Below are 16,802 nucleotides of genomic sequence, written 5' to 3'. Positions count from 1 at the left end.
ACCTTCTTTAATCAGTTTTTACAGTTGGCCCATGATTTATGAGATAGTATAACAGAATAGCAAACTTTGGACAAGATGTCGCTTTCTGCCTTTGTCACTTATGACATGTATGATTTAGAAGTAATTTTGTTCAAACATATTTCTTCAATGATAGAATAAAAATAATACTATTTCCTACTTACAGGTAGGTAGAGTGCTTAATGTTGTGCTTGCTTCCTGGTAAGTGCTCAATTAAATGTAGCGATAATGATGATGTCAATAAGCTTATAGGAAGCTTTTCTTAAGCTGCATTTTAAGGTGTTCATGGTTTGTAAATGTATATGGGGCTTCCTGAGTGGCTCTAGTGGTAACGAATCCACCTGCAATGCAGGAGACATAAGAGACGTGGGTTAGATCCCTCGGTCAGGAAGATCCTCTGGAGTAGGAAATGGCAACCCACTCCAGTATTCTTGCCTGGAGAATCTCATGGACAGAGGAGCCTGGTGGGCTACAGTCCGTAGGGTCACAGAGAGTCAGACATGACTGAAGCGACTTAGCACAAACGCACTCATGGAATGGTCACCGCCATTTCAATGTGTACAGAAGTGTGAAAGTGTAAATGAGCAGACCAGCCTATGCTCTCCTTAACTAATTTCTAATGAAGTCATTTAATCAATTCCTAAATTAAAACAATTATAACTTACATGAAATTTAACATGTATGTTATTTCATATGTGTTACTTTAAATTGTAGTTCTCTTCTTAAACTGATGTTCTCTCTTCCCAAACATCTCTAAGGTTTCTTAGATAGCTTTTTACTCTTAATGCCTAGCATGGTGCTAGGTACTAAATTATTGTTCATTTGTCACAAAAATGTATGCAAGGCTCTGGTTTCTAAATATATATTTTTTGCTTACTGTAATTTGCAAAAGTTATATTGGCTTCATAATTTTTCATAATGTTTGTATAACACTCATAAAAATGGAATGGAATACTAACCCCAGTGGAATCATCTGGTTTTGCTGTGGAATTATTCCAAAAACGATCGAAGTTCCCAAAACTGCTGCTGCGCTGTAAAATAGGAAAGAAAAAGCAAAAGAAACAGGATTTGTGACTTTCATTGATAAAACTGCTAAATAGATTATGGCTTAATAAGCCCAAGTCTCTTGTGAATACAGGATTAAAAAGATTCTTCTTTCTGGAATATCTAAAGGTGCTGATGGTGTTATTAACATTCTAATATTTACAGTTCATAAAATGTGTTTTATGTTTATGATACAGTATTAAGCACCTTGTAGAAAATCTTTTAAATTATTTTGGACTTATAGTGTTAATTTTGCTTTTAAGAATGACATGTGTTGCTAGACAACCAGGCAACAAATAGAAAACAACAAAACAAAAAACCAAAAGCAAGCATTTGAGTAGATTCACCATTGTGCCTCATAAAGATCATATTTGTCAAAAAACTAATGCAAATGCATTTCCCATTGCTGACCCTTGATAATTTGAAACCTTCTACTAGATATCAGAAAGAGAAGGCAGCATATACACAGACCTATTAATAAATTGAAAAGAGCATTTAGGTATGCACACTCTTAAGTTGGGGGTAAAACTGAATTTTTACACATTTAACATGGAATTACAATGAGACCTCTAGGTCAATTTCATTCACTGGTTTTGAGAGAAAGCTCAATATGTTAATAGAAACCTTGTTCTCTTGGATACTTTTTGCCTACAAGGCTAAATTTTTATTCTTATGTAACTCATTCTATGCAGGTAATTATAAGCAATTCCTGATTACTACAAAGTAAATGATTCTTCTAAAGACATTTTTCAAAAATCTTTAGTCATGCAATCAAAAATTGATATTTTCTCACTATTTCATTTTATATATTGTTTAAGATGATGGATATCAGACATTACAGACTTTATATATGTTCTATCTTAAGAACTTTATTTCATTTCAAGCTTATAATATTTTCAAAATAGGCTGGTGGTACTGAAAAATAACCTGATAATTAGAAAAGTTAAAAATGGGAGTCAGTAATCTGTAAAACTTTGTATGTCCTTTAAAAGTCACAGACCATTTTAGTTCAAGATGGCTTCAAAGGTACTTAGTCCTTGCAAGCACTCTTATTCTCAGATCTTCCTACTAGCTATCTTTAAAACTCCTTGTTTCTCTTTTAAATGAGTTTATATAAAAAGATACTGGCATGTGACAAGGGGTGAGCTTGATAGACACTGTGATACAGAACACCACCCCAAGGATGATGGCTGTGTTAGACACAATTAACGCCTTTTGCTGACTTGCTACCCTTGCTGAAGAAGCCCTTCAGCTTGTGGCAAGAGGACAGAAAAAGAAGGACTGAAATTGAAAACTACTCTGGAAAATACAATCTCCTCATGCAGGGCTTACGGACCTAGAATGATTTCCACGAGCATTAATCACTTCAACTTGCCGAGCAGGCATTTCTGCCAGGCCATCATTGCCCGGAAATCGCAAAAAGGAATTGAGTGTGTTCTTGTTCTGTTTATAAACAATCTGAACACAGGGAAAGCTGCTACTTTTTTATATACTTGAAGCATTCTTATGGCCTATTAGAGCCTGTGCTTAGGGCACTTTTGTAGCCTATAACCAGTCTGTGCCCTGCCTATTAAATATTAATGAAGGTTACAATGTGTTATCCACCACTGGATAATGGGTCATGTTGCCCAGAGGGGCACAGAATAGACTCACCTCAGCACTTCTCCACAGTATCTTCTGCCATTAAGTAATCAATAGTAACCACCTTTTAAAATTAATTCTCCCCTCATTATATCAATAGAAGCAGATTGAGAAGTCGTGGCTTTCAGAACTATTACTTTGGGTTTTGTCAGTCATCTCATTACAAATCACTCAACAGATTCAAGTCAGAGGAGTAAAATATCAGTCCATGCTAAGAAACCCTTAAGAAGCAAATCTAAGTTATTTAAAATAATGTTCTTAAAATTTTATTATTCTCTTGTCAGAAAGTGACTTTCTGAGATGGTTGCATAATGTATAGGCTATGGCTTATGATGAAAAAAGACTAATGTCTACTATGAGGTATGGATAATGAACAAATATGTAATTTCTACTCTTGTTAACTTTCTAATGAAAAGGTGAATCATGTGGAGGTAAGCTGGTTTCATAAATGATAGTCCTTTACAAATGAGAATATATTTCAATACTGATAATTTTGCAGTGTATAATTGTAGAGGATTGCTGCTGCTAAGTTGCTTCAGTCGTGTCCAACTCTGTGTGACCCCACAGACGGCAGCCCACCAAGCTCCCCCATCCCTGGGATTCTCCAAGCAAGAACACTGGAGTGGGTTGCCATTTCCTTCTCCAATGCATGAAAGTGCAAAGTGAAAGTGAAGTCGCTCAGTCGTGTCCGACCCTTAGCGACCCCATGGACTGCACCCTACCAGACTCCAGGGATTTTCCAGGCAAGAGTACTGAAGTAGGGTGCCATTGCCTTCTCCTGTAGAGGATTAGACTTGGCAAATATTATTTTGTAACAAAGCTCCCATCAAGACAGAGTCATTATATAAACAAATAGATATCAACAAAAGGGTAACTTAAATAGAAAAGCAATTCGTATTTTAGATAATTCTTTGCTTCTGTTGGCATTAGATTATATTTAATCTTCAACTATAAATCTGTATACTCTTTCCTTATGCAATTAGATACGTTTGTAAAATGACACACCTGTGTAAGATAATTTGGAAAAACTAACAAAATTACATGCAATTGCCCTTTGACCCAAAATTTCATTTCTAGACAACTATAACAGATACACTTGAATATAAATTGATTTGCACATCCACATTCAATGGAAATTTTTTATAGAAAAGCTATAAACCTCAATGTTCACTAGGAGAGGACTGATTGAATAGTATATGATAAATTCAAATAATAGAAATGTGTACATCTGCAAAAACCAGAAATATATCTCTTATCTGATGTGGAATGATCCCAGGATATAGTGTATGTGAAAGAAGTTAAACATAGAAAAATGTACATAATAAACTGCTTTTTATCTAAGAGTGGACCTACCTCTGTATGTTTCAATACAGGCAAATATGTATTTTCTTTCTTAGAGAAATTGGGTAAAATAAGCAAAGACAAGGAAAAAAAGAGAAAACAAAGTTTTCTAAATATGCCTTGTTTCATAGATTTGACTTTAAAACTATGTAACTTTAAAAATATTTATAAACAAATTTAAATAAAAATAAAGGCAATCCCTAAAAATTACAAATAAAAATAATCTAATTTTACTTTGAATTGATGGCTTATAGAGAAGAAATATTTTAAGCAACTAATAAAAAACAGTAATTTGATGGTTTAAAGAACAACAACAAAAATGACAAATTTTAACCAGTTTTCTAATCCCATTTAAAACTGCATTCAAGAAAAGTACCTAGGAAGAAATCTGACTATGGAAGTAAAAGACATGTACTCGTAAAACTGTTAGACACTCATGAAAGAAACTGAAAAGGACTCTTACAAATAGATATACCATGCTCATATATTAGAAGAATTAATATTGTAAAAATTGCCATATTACCCAAGGCAATCTGTGAATTCAGTGCAATCCCTATTGAAATATTAAAGGTATTTTTTTGCAGACCTGCATGAGTTCACAAATAATTCTAAAAATTACATAGAAACACAGTTCAGTTCAGTTCAGTCGCTCAGTCGTGTCCGACTCTTTGCGACTCCATGAATCCCAGCACGCCAGGCCTCCCTGTCCATCACCAACTCCCGGAGTTCACTCAGACTCATGTCCATCGAGTCCGTGATGCCATCCAGCCATCCCATCCTCGGTCGTCCCCTTCTCCTCCTGCCCCCAATCCTTCCCAGCATCAGAGTCTTTTCCAATGAGTCAACTCTTCGCATGAGGTGGCCAGAGTACTGGAGTTTCAGCTTTAGCATCATTCCTTCCAAAGAAATCCCAGGGTTGATCTCCTTCAGAATGGACTGGTTGGATCTCCCTGCAGTCCAAGGGACTCTCAAGAGTCTTCTCCAACACCACAGTTCAAAAGCATCAATTCTTCGGCACTCGGCCTTCTTCACAGTCCAACTCTCATATCCATACATGACCACAGGAAAAACCATAGCCTTGACTAGACGGACCTTAGTCGGCAAAGTAATGTCCCTGCTTTTGAATATGCTATCTAGGTTGGTCATAACTTTTCTTCCCAGGAGTAAGCGTCTTTTAATTTCATGGCTGCAGTCACCATCTGCAGTGATTTTGGAGCCCCAAAAAATAAAGTCTGACACTGTTTCCACTGTTTCCCCGTCTATTTCCCATGAAGTGATGGGACTGGATGCCATGATCTTCGTTTTCCAAATGTTGAGCTTTAAGCCAACTTTTTCACTCTCCTCTTTCACTTTCATCAAGAGGCTTTTTAGCTCCTCTTCACTTTCTGCCATAAGGATGGTGTCATCTCCATAACTGAGGTTATTGATATTTCTCCCAGCAATCTTGATTCCAGCTTGTGTTTCTTCCAGTCCAGCATTTCTCATGATGTACTCTGCATATACGTTAAATAAGCAGGGTGACAATATACAGCCTTGACGTACACCTTTTACTATTTGGAACCAGTCTGTTGTTCCATGCCCAGTTCTAACTGTTGCTTCCTGACCTGCATACAGATTTCTCAAGAGGCACTAAAGACCTTAAATAGTGAAAGCAATCTGGAGAAAGAAGAACAAAATTGGAGTAATCACACTGGCTGATTTGAAACTATACTACACAGCTACAGTAATCAAAATAGTATGGTATAGACACAAAAATAAGCACATAGATTAATGTAACAGAATAGAGAGCCCAGAAGTACACCACACTTACATGGTCAATTCTACAACAAAAGGAGCAAGCATATGTAATGAAGAAAAGACAGCTACTTCAACAAATGGCATTGGTAAACTGGAAAGCTATATGCAGAAGAATGAATTTGGATTATTTTGTCACAGTGCATAAGAAACTAAACTCAAAAGAGATTACAGACTTAGATGTAAGACCTGAAACCATAAAACTACTAGATGAAATCATAGGCAGTATATTCTTTGACACTGATCTTAGCAATATATTTTTTTGGATATGTCTCCTCCTGCAAGGGAAACAAAAGCAAAAATAAATGGGACTACATAAAGCTAAAAAGCTTTTTCATAGCAACGGAAACCATCAACAATACAAAAAGACTGTCTACTGAACAGGAGAAGATATTTGCAAATGTCATATCCAAAAAGTGATTAATATCAGAAATATACAAAGGAGTCATAAAAGTTAGCATCAACTCCTCTCCTAGAAACCCAATTTAAAAAATGGAGAGAGTACCTGAGTAGATATTTTTCCAAAGAAGACATACAGATGGCCAACAGCAGCACATGAAAAGCTTCTCAAGATCACTAATCATCAGGGAAATGCAAATTAAAACCATTTGACATTTGATAATGTCAAATGAGTATTATCAAAAGACAGCAGATAACAAGTTTTCGCAAAGATGGGGAGAGCAGGGAACCATTGTGCATTTTTGGTGGGATTGTAAAATGGTGCAACCACATTGGAAAACAGTAAGGGCATTCCTCAAAAAATTTAAAAATAAAACTATTATACAATCCAGCAATTTCACTCCTGGGCATTAATCTAAAGTAAACATAACACTAATCTGAAAAGATACATGTGTCACTTTGTTCATTGCAGCATTATTTATAATAACCAAGATATGGAAGCAACCTAAGTACATATTCATACATTAATGGGTAAAGAAGATGTGGTATACAAATACACACACACACACACACACACACACACACACACACAGAGGAATAAAAAGAAGGAAATCTTGCCATCTGCAACAATGTGGATGGACCTAATGGGTATTTTTTAAACTGAAATAAGTCAGAAAAAGACAAATACCGTATGATTTCACTTACATGTGGAATCTAAAAATCCAAAACAATTGAACAGACACAACAAAACAGAAATAATCCTACATACAAAGAACAAACAGGTGATTTCCAGATGGGTGGGAGTGAAAGGATGAGAGAAATAGATGAGAGAGATTAAGAGGTACAGATTTCCAGTTAAAAAAGAAATGAGTGAAACTGTGAAATAGAGTCAATCATTCAATAATAGCATAGTGTCTTCGTATGGTAACAAATGCTAACTAGACAGCATGTTGATAATGTTGAAATATATAGAAATATTAAATCATGTTGTACACCAGGGAGTAACATAAGAGGTGTAGGCCAATTAGCTTCCCAAGTGGCTCCGGGGTAAAATAAATCTGCCTGCTGATGCAGGAAATGCAAGAGATGTGGGTTCAATCCCTGAATCAGGAAGAGCTCCTGGAGGAGGAAATGGTTACCCACTCCAGGATTCTTGCCTGAAAAAGTTCATGGACAGAGGAGCCTTATAGTCAACAGTCCATGGAGCCGGAAAGAGTGGGACTTGACTGAGCGACTGAGCACGCACATGCGCCTAGGTCAATTATACTTCAGAAACTAACTCAGAAAAAGAGATCAGACTGTGGTTACTAGAGGTAGGAGGTGGGGAGAGGGGGAAGCGGATGAAGGGAGTCAAAAGGCACAAACTTCCAGTTATAAGATAAATAAGTCCTAGGGATGTAATGTACAACATGATAAATATAATTAACACTGTGGCGTGTTATATACAAAAATTAAGAGTTCTCATCATAAGGAAAATAGTTTTTAAATTTTTGTTTCATATCTCTATGATATGAGTGCTCCCTAAACTTATCGTGATAATCATCTCATGATGTATGTAAGTCAGATCATTATGCTGTGTACTTTAAACGTACACAGTGCTGTATGCCAATTATATCTCAATAACGCTGGAAGGAAAAAAGTTTTTAATTTTAACCTGTTTTCAGTATTCACACCATTATTAATGATATAAGTATATATAAGTGGATATGTTAAGGGACAATAAAAATAAATAATGGCATTAATGATGTTTGAAATCAGACTTCTTAGTCTATATTCTCAATTTTTTAATCTTGTCATACCATAAAGCAGGGAAGCTTTCAAAGACTCTGGGGCCAAGCCAAAACAACACAATGGCCATATTAAAACTATTGTCCCTGTGATAAATTGTATCCAAATATGGGACAAGTGGAGTATCAGTAAGAATAATAACTGAGGTACATTGAAATATATATGTCTGAATTCATGAGTTCATGATGATACTAACTAAAAAGAAAAACACCAGCTGTTACTTTTGAAATGTTGCATGCAGATTATGAAAACTGACAAATAAAAGGAAAGGCAAATATTTAATCTGTCCTTCTTGTATGAAACATATTTTAGAGTAACAAGATACTTAATTAGGGAAAGTTTTTCTCTCCATGTATATGTCTGTGTATAATCTAGCTAATCAATTAAGTGATGAAATTACAAAAGTACCATTTTATAAGTCCCTAATGCAATAATGGGACTTCCCAGGGGGAACGTGGTAAAGAATCCACCTGTCGATGCAGGAGACACAAGAGACAAGGGTTCCATCCCTGGGTTGGAAAGATCCCCTAAAGTAGGAAATGGCAATCCACTCCAGTATTCTTGCCTGGAAAATTCCACAGACAGAGGAGCCTGGCAGGCTACAGTCAGTGGGGTTGCAAAGAGTTGGACATGACTAAGCATACACACCAGACAACCTATTTATCTATCCATACAGTAGTATCACTATAGGAGGAAACAGAGACTAAATACATAGGAAATTTTAAAAAGTGAATGAGACAAGTGACTGGGTCTAAAATGGAGTGAAGTGACACCATAGATGACAGTGCAATGATGGGTCTAGGCAACGATCATCAATGGCTACTAAAATCTCAAAAAGAATGAAACAGAATATGTGCTTCATAATGGAAGCATCTAATATCATTAATGAAATATTCTTTTTTAAAAAAAGTGCAATCACACCAAGCTTCTGAATCTAACTAGCAGGTCACAGCAAATAAGACAGAGGAGCATACCAAAGGACACCAAAAATATGATGTCAATCAGAAAAGTTTAGGCAATGAGAAAATCTACAGGACAGATAACCTGGTTTCTTCAACCAGTCAATAGAAAGAAAGAAAGGAGGAGAAGGAAAGTATAAATTAAGACTCTTTAAGCATTGTATCAACTAAATACTGTACAATCCATGGATTGTGTTTAGATATATATCAAGTAAAGTATTTTAGCAAAAACATCCAGGAGACAACTGAGGAAATTTTTAAATGAGTAACTATATGATGTTATTAAGGAAACATTTTTTTTTGTAATTCAAAATAATCTAGTGAGGGGCAGGAAGTATGTGGGTATAAAGAAGACATGTGACCTCTTGTTATTTAATGATTAATTAGGTGACGCATACATGGGGTAGATTGTACTATACTGTGTTTGCATATGCTTCAAATTTTCCAAATAAAATGTTGGGTTAATAAAAGAACCAAAGGTACCTATATAAAAGCCAAAAAATAATTTACAAAGAGTTAATAAGGTGTGGGGACAGGGGGGCACATGGGAAAATTGTATCTTCCTCTCAATTTGCTGTGAACCCAAAACTATTCTTTAATAGATAGTGTTAAAAGTTAATGGTTGCATAACTTTCTAAGGAACCAATTTTAAAGATATCATTAACATCTCTTAGGTCATGTTTGTTTAGAGGTATGGACAAATTTAAGGAGAAAATAAAGTTTTGGTTTCTAAATTTATTTTAGTACAACAAATGTTTCAATATAAATATGTATTGTGTTATCTTTTAAAGACTATCTGATTATGTAGTCTTCCATAGTCTACTTGGTGTACACAAAAATAGAGATGAATAAGTGGCCCTTGGGCTTCCCTGCTGGCTCAGTGATCAAGAATTCACCTGCCAAAAGATGCAGGTTGGATCCCTGGGTCAGAAAGATCCCCTGGAGAAGGAAACGGCAACCCATTTCAGTATTCTTGCCTGGGAAATCCCATGGACAGAGGAGCCTGGTGGGCTACAGTCCTTGACATCTCAAAAGAGTCAGACATGACTTAGTGACTGAACAAAACAAAAAATGGCATTTGGGGTGTTTAAACACATTTGTGCATTTTGTGTTTGTGTGTGTCCCTACACAATGCAATGGACAATATATAAGAACTTAAGAAAAGATTCTTTTTTGTTAGCCTCATTTCTTCTCTTGTTTTGTAGAACAATTCTAATCATTATAAAACGTGTCTTCTTATGAAGCTTGTAGCGTTCTTGAAAATCATAAAGCCCTTCTCAATTAGGAAATTGTCATGGGAACCAGAATTTGAAAAAAAAATCTTTTTTTTGTTTTTCCAGTTCTCCATCCTGCTGTACTCTCTGTCATATCATTCAATTATAAAGTTTTAATCCTGTTTTCTGTTTTCAGAGAAACTTGCTACGAAGCTGGATGAAAAGTATATAAACTTAGCTTGATAGATACCACTGAATTGGTTTCTTAAAACAATGACCATCCCAAATTTATGAAGAATTCGGGAGTCTCTCTTTTGGAATGTAAATCAACCTTTTGACCAAAATCAAAAGAACTGAACCCTTATTTTCATTTTTTAACCACTCTCCAACTTCTGGGATCTTCAAGTAAAATCTTATCTCCAAGATGACTTAATATTTGGGTAAGGCATCAGCGGAAAAGTTTCACAGTCTATTTCAAAGAAAAAATTTGCATATGTGAGTCAGACATCCGCAGTATTTCGAAATACACTGGCAAATAAGAATTACACACACTGTGCCAATGCGTTCTCACATCATCTAAATATTGCACATAGAGCCTTCATTGGTGATATGCTTTTAAAGTTCAGAATTATGTTTCAGCATGTGCTTGTATCAATATTCTGTAACATGCCCAATCTCAATAAGCTTGTCAGCCTTTATCCAAAGGCATTCCAGGATCTAATTGTTCTCACTAACTCAGGTGCTGCGGTCTTTCGAAGAGTGTGAAACAAGTTTAACTCACTTAAAATAATCTGTTAGGATTGCCTCAGTGTTAAATAATTACACTCTCATGTGGTGCTGATAGAAAACAGTTGTTTGGGTGTCAGGGACCGGAAGGCTGAAAGACAAGCAGAGTGTGAAACATGACCTTCAACACTAACATTAACCCCAAGTAAAGGCAACTCAGTGCTCAAATATGTATCAGAGCTCTAAATATTTTTACATCTGGATTCTTAGAACAAAAGTTGGTCTATTTGATCTCTTTGGTTTAGTATCTTTCATATCAACTGCAAAGGAAGTGCAGATTCTGACTCCACCATAGTGTTTTAAAGTTGTGTCAAAATTTCCATGCTAAAGCTTTATTTTCAGTTGACGTGCCAAGAGATGTTTTCAGCAAATTGAAACTACCTCAAAGAAGATTACCTAAAGGAAACTATAACTGAAAACAAAACAAAACAAAAATCATTATAGAATGAGCCATACCTGTACAAGTGGTTACAATACCAGTCTATTTAATGTAACAAAAATAAGTTTTATAAATAAAAAGAACTTAAACTTTCAGAATTCTCAATCATGTCGCTGCATTACTTATTACCATATCTCATGATTTGCATTGGATGCATTGACTGTAAGTTATGCTGCACTTTTCGGAATTGAATAAAAATTAAGATACTCTTTTGTCGGGAAGGAATTCTTAAAATAAATAATATTGATATGTCTTAAATAACTTTTCAGGTAAAAAGCATAACACAACAAAAGTTGTCACTTCATATTACCAACTCTTTCAAAATCATATAGGATACAAAGGAAATGGAAAACTTTAAAAAATGTGACCATGATCCGGTTATCTTAAATGTCTCAGCTTCTCGTTTTTCCTACTGTAAAACTTCTGCTTGACTTACTCACTCCTGTAGCACTTACTTTCTATTCCTTCTCTCTTTCTAACTGCTAAACCCATAAACAAGTACACTAAATGGTCCCTCTTGACCCACCCCCCCAGAATTGTTTCATTATGACCCTTCTTAGAAATCAGTTTCCCTAGGGTATCCACTTTTGTAGCTGCTCTGGTTTACAGTAGCTTCTCTGCCTGTCTTCAGGCTGGAAGGCATATGTGTGAACAAAAATCTGTACTTATGTCCTCTTACCCCTGAGGATCTGTGTTGATTCTGCCTTCTGAACCTTGCACCTAGCCTGTTGGAAACCCATATTTGCTCATTCCTCTCTTTGGGGAGTTTGGCCACATAATGCAAAATAATGTAATATACCATGCACACGTTCTTTCAGCCTCCACATCTGCTCAGTTCTTTCCCCAAATCTCTGTTGTAGCCATTTATTCTCGTTGTTGTTCAGCCACTGAGTAGTGTCCAATTCTTTGCCACCCTATGGACTGCAGCATGCCAGACTTCCCTGTCTTTCACCATCTCCTGGAATTTGCTCAAACTCATGTCCATTGAGTCAGTGATGCCATCCAACCATCTCATCTTCTGTCGCTCCCTTCTCCTCCTGCCCTCAATCTTTCCCAGCATCAGGATCTTTTCCAATGAGTCGGCTCTTCACATCAGGTGGCCAAAGTATTGGAGTTTCAGCTTCAGCATCCTTCCAGTGAAAATTCAGAGTTGATTTCCTTTACCATTGACTGGTTTGACTTGCGTTTGTGTGTGTGCATTCTAAGTTGCTTCAGTCATGTCCGACTGTTTGTGACCCTATGGACTGTAGCCTGCCAGGCTCCTCTGTCCATGGGATTCTCCAGGCAAGAATATTGGAGTGGGTTGCCATGTCCCCCTCCAGGGGATCTTCCTGATCCGGGGATCGTACTTGCATCTCTTATATCTCCTGCATTGGCAGGCAGGTTCTTTACCACTAGCACCACCTGCCACCACACAAATATGTCATTCCTACATCCATGAAATAATTTCCAGCCCCTTAGTCCCAACTCTTCACTCTCCAGTCATCTAAAATCATACCACTCGACTCCTAAAGTACCAGTTCTTATCATTCCATTCTTCTCAAAAAGTAAATCTTGCTCCACATTGTTATGATGGCCACTGAGAGCCTGCTCTATGCCAAGTGATTTATCTATAATCATTTCGTTAAAAATATAAAACTCTCCTTTGAGGTAGTTCTTGATTTTTCCAGTTTGCAGATAAGCAAAACTGAAGCCCAGAGAGTTTAAGTGACACTTCTTTTTTTTTTTTTTTTTTTTTTTTTTTTTTGCCAGTAAACAACTTAGTCTTTTATTTGCCCAAGGCCAGCTGTTGCAGGCACTGAGGCCCCAAGACTTCCAGAAGGAATGAGGGTGGGGGGAGTCACCCTGCCTCCCAGGTGCTGCCTGCCCCATCCTGCTTCCTGCAGGAGATGGGAGAGTAGATAAAGTGTGCCCTTGCACCATCAAGTATCTCAATTTTGTGTGTGGTGACACTTCTTTAGTTATCAGGAAGCCCGAACTTGGCATGTTGTACATTCATGATTCCTCATGGGATCAGGCAACGCTAGGCAATCTGATTAAGCAGAACTGACACTCCTTGCTGGCCAATGTGGACACATTCAATTATGTTTCTAAGCTGTTTCTCATGCTGTTTTTCTCTCAAGAAATGTTTTTCCACTTTTCTTCCTCCTACTCAAATCCAGCCCATTCTTCAAGGTCTCAATCAAGTCACACCTTCTCTATGAGACCACTTACCAACCCTGCATCATTTTAGCACACATTGATTGCCCCTGGTCTTAAGTGATGTAAGACTGAAAGAGAAAATCCTACAGTTGGGAGGCTTGAGAAAACCACAGCAGATGACAAATTTCACATGTTTCTCTTCAAGTTAAATGACAAAAATCATACATTTCCAAGTTATACAAAAGCAAATTATAACATGTTATAGTCAAAGAAAATGACTTGCTGATGTTTAATTAAATAGCATAATGTTTCCACATTATGAAATTTGGTGTGAATATACTAAGTAACTTCTATGGCTAATCTTTGTGCTTAGAGTCAGGGTGGTTAGTATGAATGAGTTAGGAATCTATCCTGGAAGAATTTACACTCTATTGGTGCTATCAATCGATTTCTATTGAAAAGAACTAAACAGAGCCATTTTCAAATGAATGGCATACAAATATAGAAGCAATTCCTAAAAGCAGATTATATTTACACACACAATAAATTAATAATGTATACTAGATGTCAGCTTGGAAATTTATATTCATCATTATTTATATTTGCACTGACTACTTAATACGCAAAAGGCATTTTGTATGCATAAGTCTATACCTACATTATTGATAGTCTAAAAAAAAGACGCATTAACATGATCTCAGATTTTGGACATGAAATTAGCTGAAATCAATACAATTTTAGTTTGCTTAAATATCTTAAACTATTATTTACTCTAAGAGATTGTATAGTTATCGACTGAGGAACAATTTAGACATTGCCAAGTCTGAAGACAATAATTGCTAAAATGAAGATAAAGTATTAGAACACATTGAACCAAGTACTGTGTATTAAAAGGAGCAAAGGATAACAAACAATATGTCTAATATGTCTGAACTCTTCACTTGAACATAATCACTTGGGGACATTAGAAAAGTGTCATATGTTCACAAGAATGCATCACTAGGATTTCCCATTTTCTGGATGGACTATCTTTCCAAACCAAAATCAGCAGGAAGATTTTTTGCAGCAGCATGGATGGTTTGTTAGGACCTTCATAGAGAAGGCTATGTTGAGAAGCATTCTGAAGCTATTTTCAGGCTTGGAATTAGAAGTCATGGTAACCATGTCTACCAAGTTTACAGAAGATGGTATGTGTTTTAGGGAAGATGGTGAGAAGAGGATGAGGAGTTACAGGTAATATATTTTATGTATTTATCATCCCTACTTAGTGATAAGTGTTTTCTGTGTGAGAAAATTTCTGTTACTAATTTTGTTTGCTAGGCACCTTGATAGAACAGGGTGTAAAAAAATTGATTCAAATTTTCCAGTTGTAAGAAAGATGTAAAATCCTCCCATAAATTTGGAAATTAACTTTCTATTGTGTATATATTAGATTTTTCTACTTATAGACAAATATTAAATAATATTTTAACTATGGTCACTTCATTGTCAGTTATTTTAATCTTATAATCTTTGAAAGCAAATAAATAATTTTGCATAAATAATTCTCCAGAGTAGCATAAGGCTAACAGAAGAAGATAATATTGAATGTCATGGTTAAAGAATCCAACAGTTATTTAGGAGAATAACTTTGAAGTAATAATGAGGCAAAGCCTTATTATATTGATCATAATCTTAATAATCAAATACACTAATATACGCTTTGTTTTACCTACCAATGAAATGATATCATGTATATTATGCATAGTATCATTAATCTAGAAGACAAACTACTGAAAGCGTAAAAGTTATGCTTATTCAATTTTATCATCAAAGAAACTTAAAAAGCAAGATAACTTTTTATTAGCTAAATTAAACTGAACATTCTCTTTCAAGGATTTAGATTTAAGTCTTTTTCCTTTTCAGTAATCAGAGAAAAAGTTGTGGAAAATTTTACTAGTTAACATGTGGTGGAAGAATGTACAGTACCTTTAAGTCCATTAAGATACTTATTAACATATTTAACAGTTGACTGTGTTGACTCAAACTTTAGGTTCCTGAGAAATTTCCTAACCAAATTTACTAGTCAAATGTTTTTGCCACTAAATCCAATTACTCCACTTTTTAAAGTAAAATAAAATCATCACAAAGAGGCAAACAGTCATAGTACCCATTGCTTTAAAATCACAGTTAAATAAAAGTGTGAAAATTGAGCTGGGAAAATAGAATCCATTCAATAAACTTTCCCATCAAATTTTCTGGAGCAAAAACACTCCTTTACCTCCATTAGTCTTCAGTTTCCACCACATTCACTTGGTCTCTGGGTACAGAATAACCTTTCTAAAGTTCTCCCCAGGAGATATTTTAGTCATGCAGGGATCTCCTTGAACGCAAGTAATGACAAACAATAAGCTAATTCTCGAAAAGTTTTTTTTTAAGTCATTTTTACTACTTTTAAATGAGTGTGTTTGATGCATGATTTTGGTCCCCCTGATTAATGGTCACCGCCAGCCCAGCTTCTGGAGCTGTAATGTTTCTGTGAGCTTCCCTCTAGCAGAGCTCGACCATTAATCCAGTGGCACATGTCAGCCCAGCAGAGCAAGGTCACTCTTCTGCTTCAAGGGGAACCTTTTTAGAAATAATAAAAGTGACAGAAAGTTCTTTTTTGCATGCTTTATGCCACCTGAGGTTGAGTGCCGCAGTTAATATCATAAAGCTTATAAACATTCCCATCTCAGGCGGCACCTGCTGACACGATGCTTAGGGATTTAAACGTTTTTTTCTTAGTAAGAACAGACATGTTTATGTGGGGCAAATATACAGTGTGTAATCCCAAACAGCAAAAGAATAGGTAGAAAAAAATAGCTGTAAGTTCATACTAGGATATTTAGAAGAGACATTTAGGTTCTATAACTTCTTCACTGTCAATTACATTTATTTTCCTTTCATCGTATTTGGATTTGGCTATAAAAACATTTCAGTCTACTAAGAGATAAACAGTGGTGTTAGAAGGTAATAGTAGCGGCAGAAATGAACGCAGTACATGATAATTCCTAAACCTATACTCTATGTTCTGATAACTGCAAAACATCTATCTTTGAAAGAATTTTATTTTAAAAACTGTTACCCTTTGTTTCATTGGTAATGGGTACATTAAAATTGGTAAATAATTATAATGAGATATTTGTAGTCTTAAAGTAGATGGCGTGAAACTTGTTAGACAGCTTAGTTTAGAAAAGATGATGACTATATAACAGC

General features: G+C 35.8%; 1 protein-coding gene across 1 annotated transcript in view; it reads right to left on the bottom strand.

Moving 5' to 3' along the window:
• Positions 1–16,802, bottom strand: part of SAMSN1 (SAM domain, SH3 domain and nuclear localization signals 1) — a 173,212-nt gene that overhangs the window by 30,978 nt on the left and 125,432 nt on the right. The window contains 1 exon segment of the mRNA XM_052646142.1: positions 978–1,049. Coding sequence (XP_052502102.1) covers positions 978–1,049 — 72 coding nt within the window.

The sequence above is a fragment of the Budorcas taxicolor genome, chromosome 1 (genome assembly GCF_023091745.1).
Source record: "Budorcas taxicolor isolate Tak-1 chromosome 1, Takin1.1, whole genome shotgun sequence".
In the NCBI taxonomy this organism is placed as follows: domain Eukaryota; kingdom Metazoa; phylum Chordata; class Mammalia; order Artiodactyla; family Bovidae; genus Budorcas; species Budorcas taxicolor.
The sequence above is the reverse complement of the archived record's forward strand: the minus strand, read 5'-3'. Positions and strand labels throughout refer to the sequence as shown.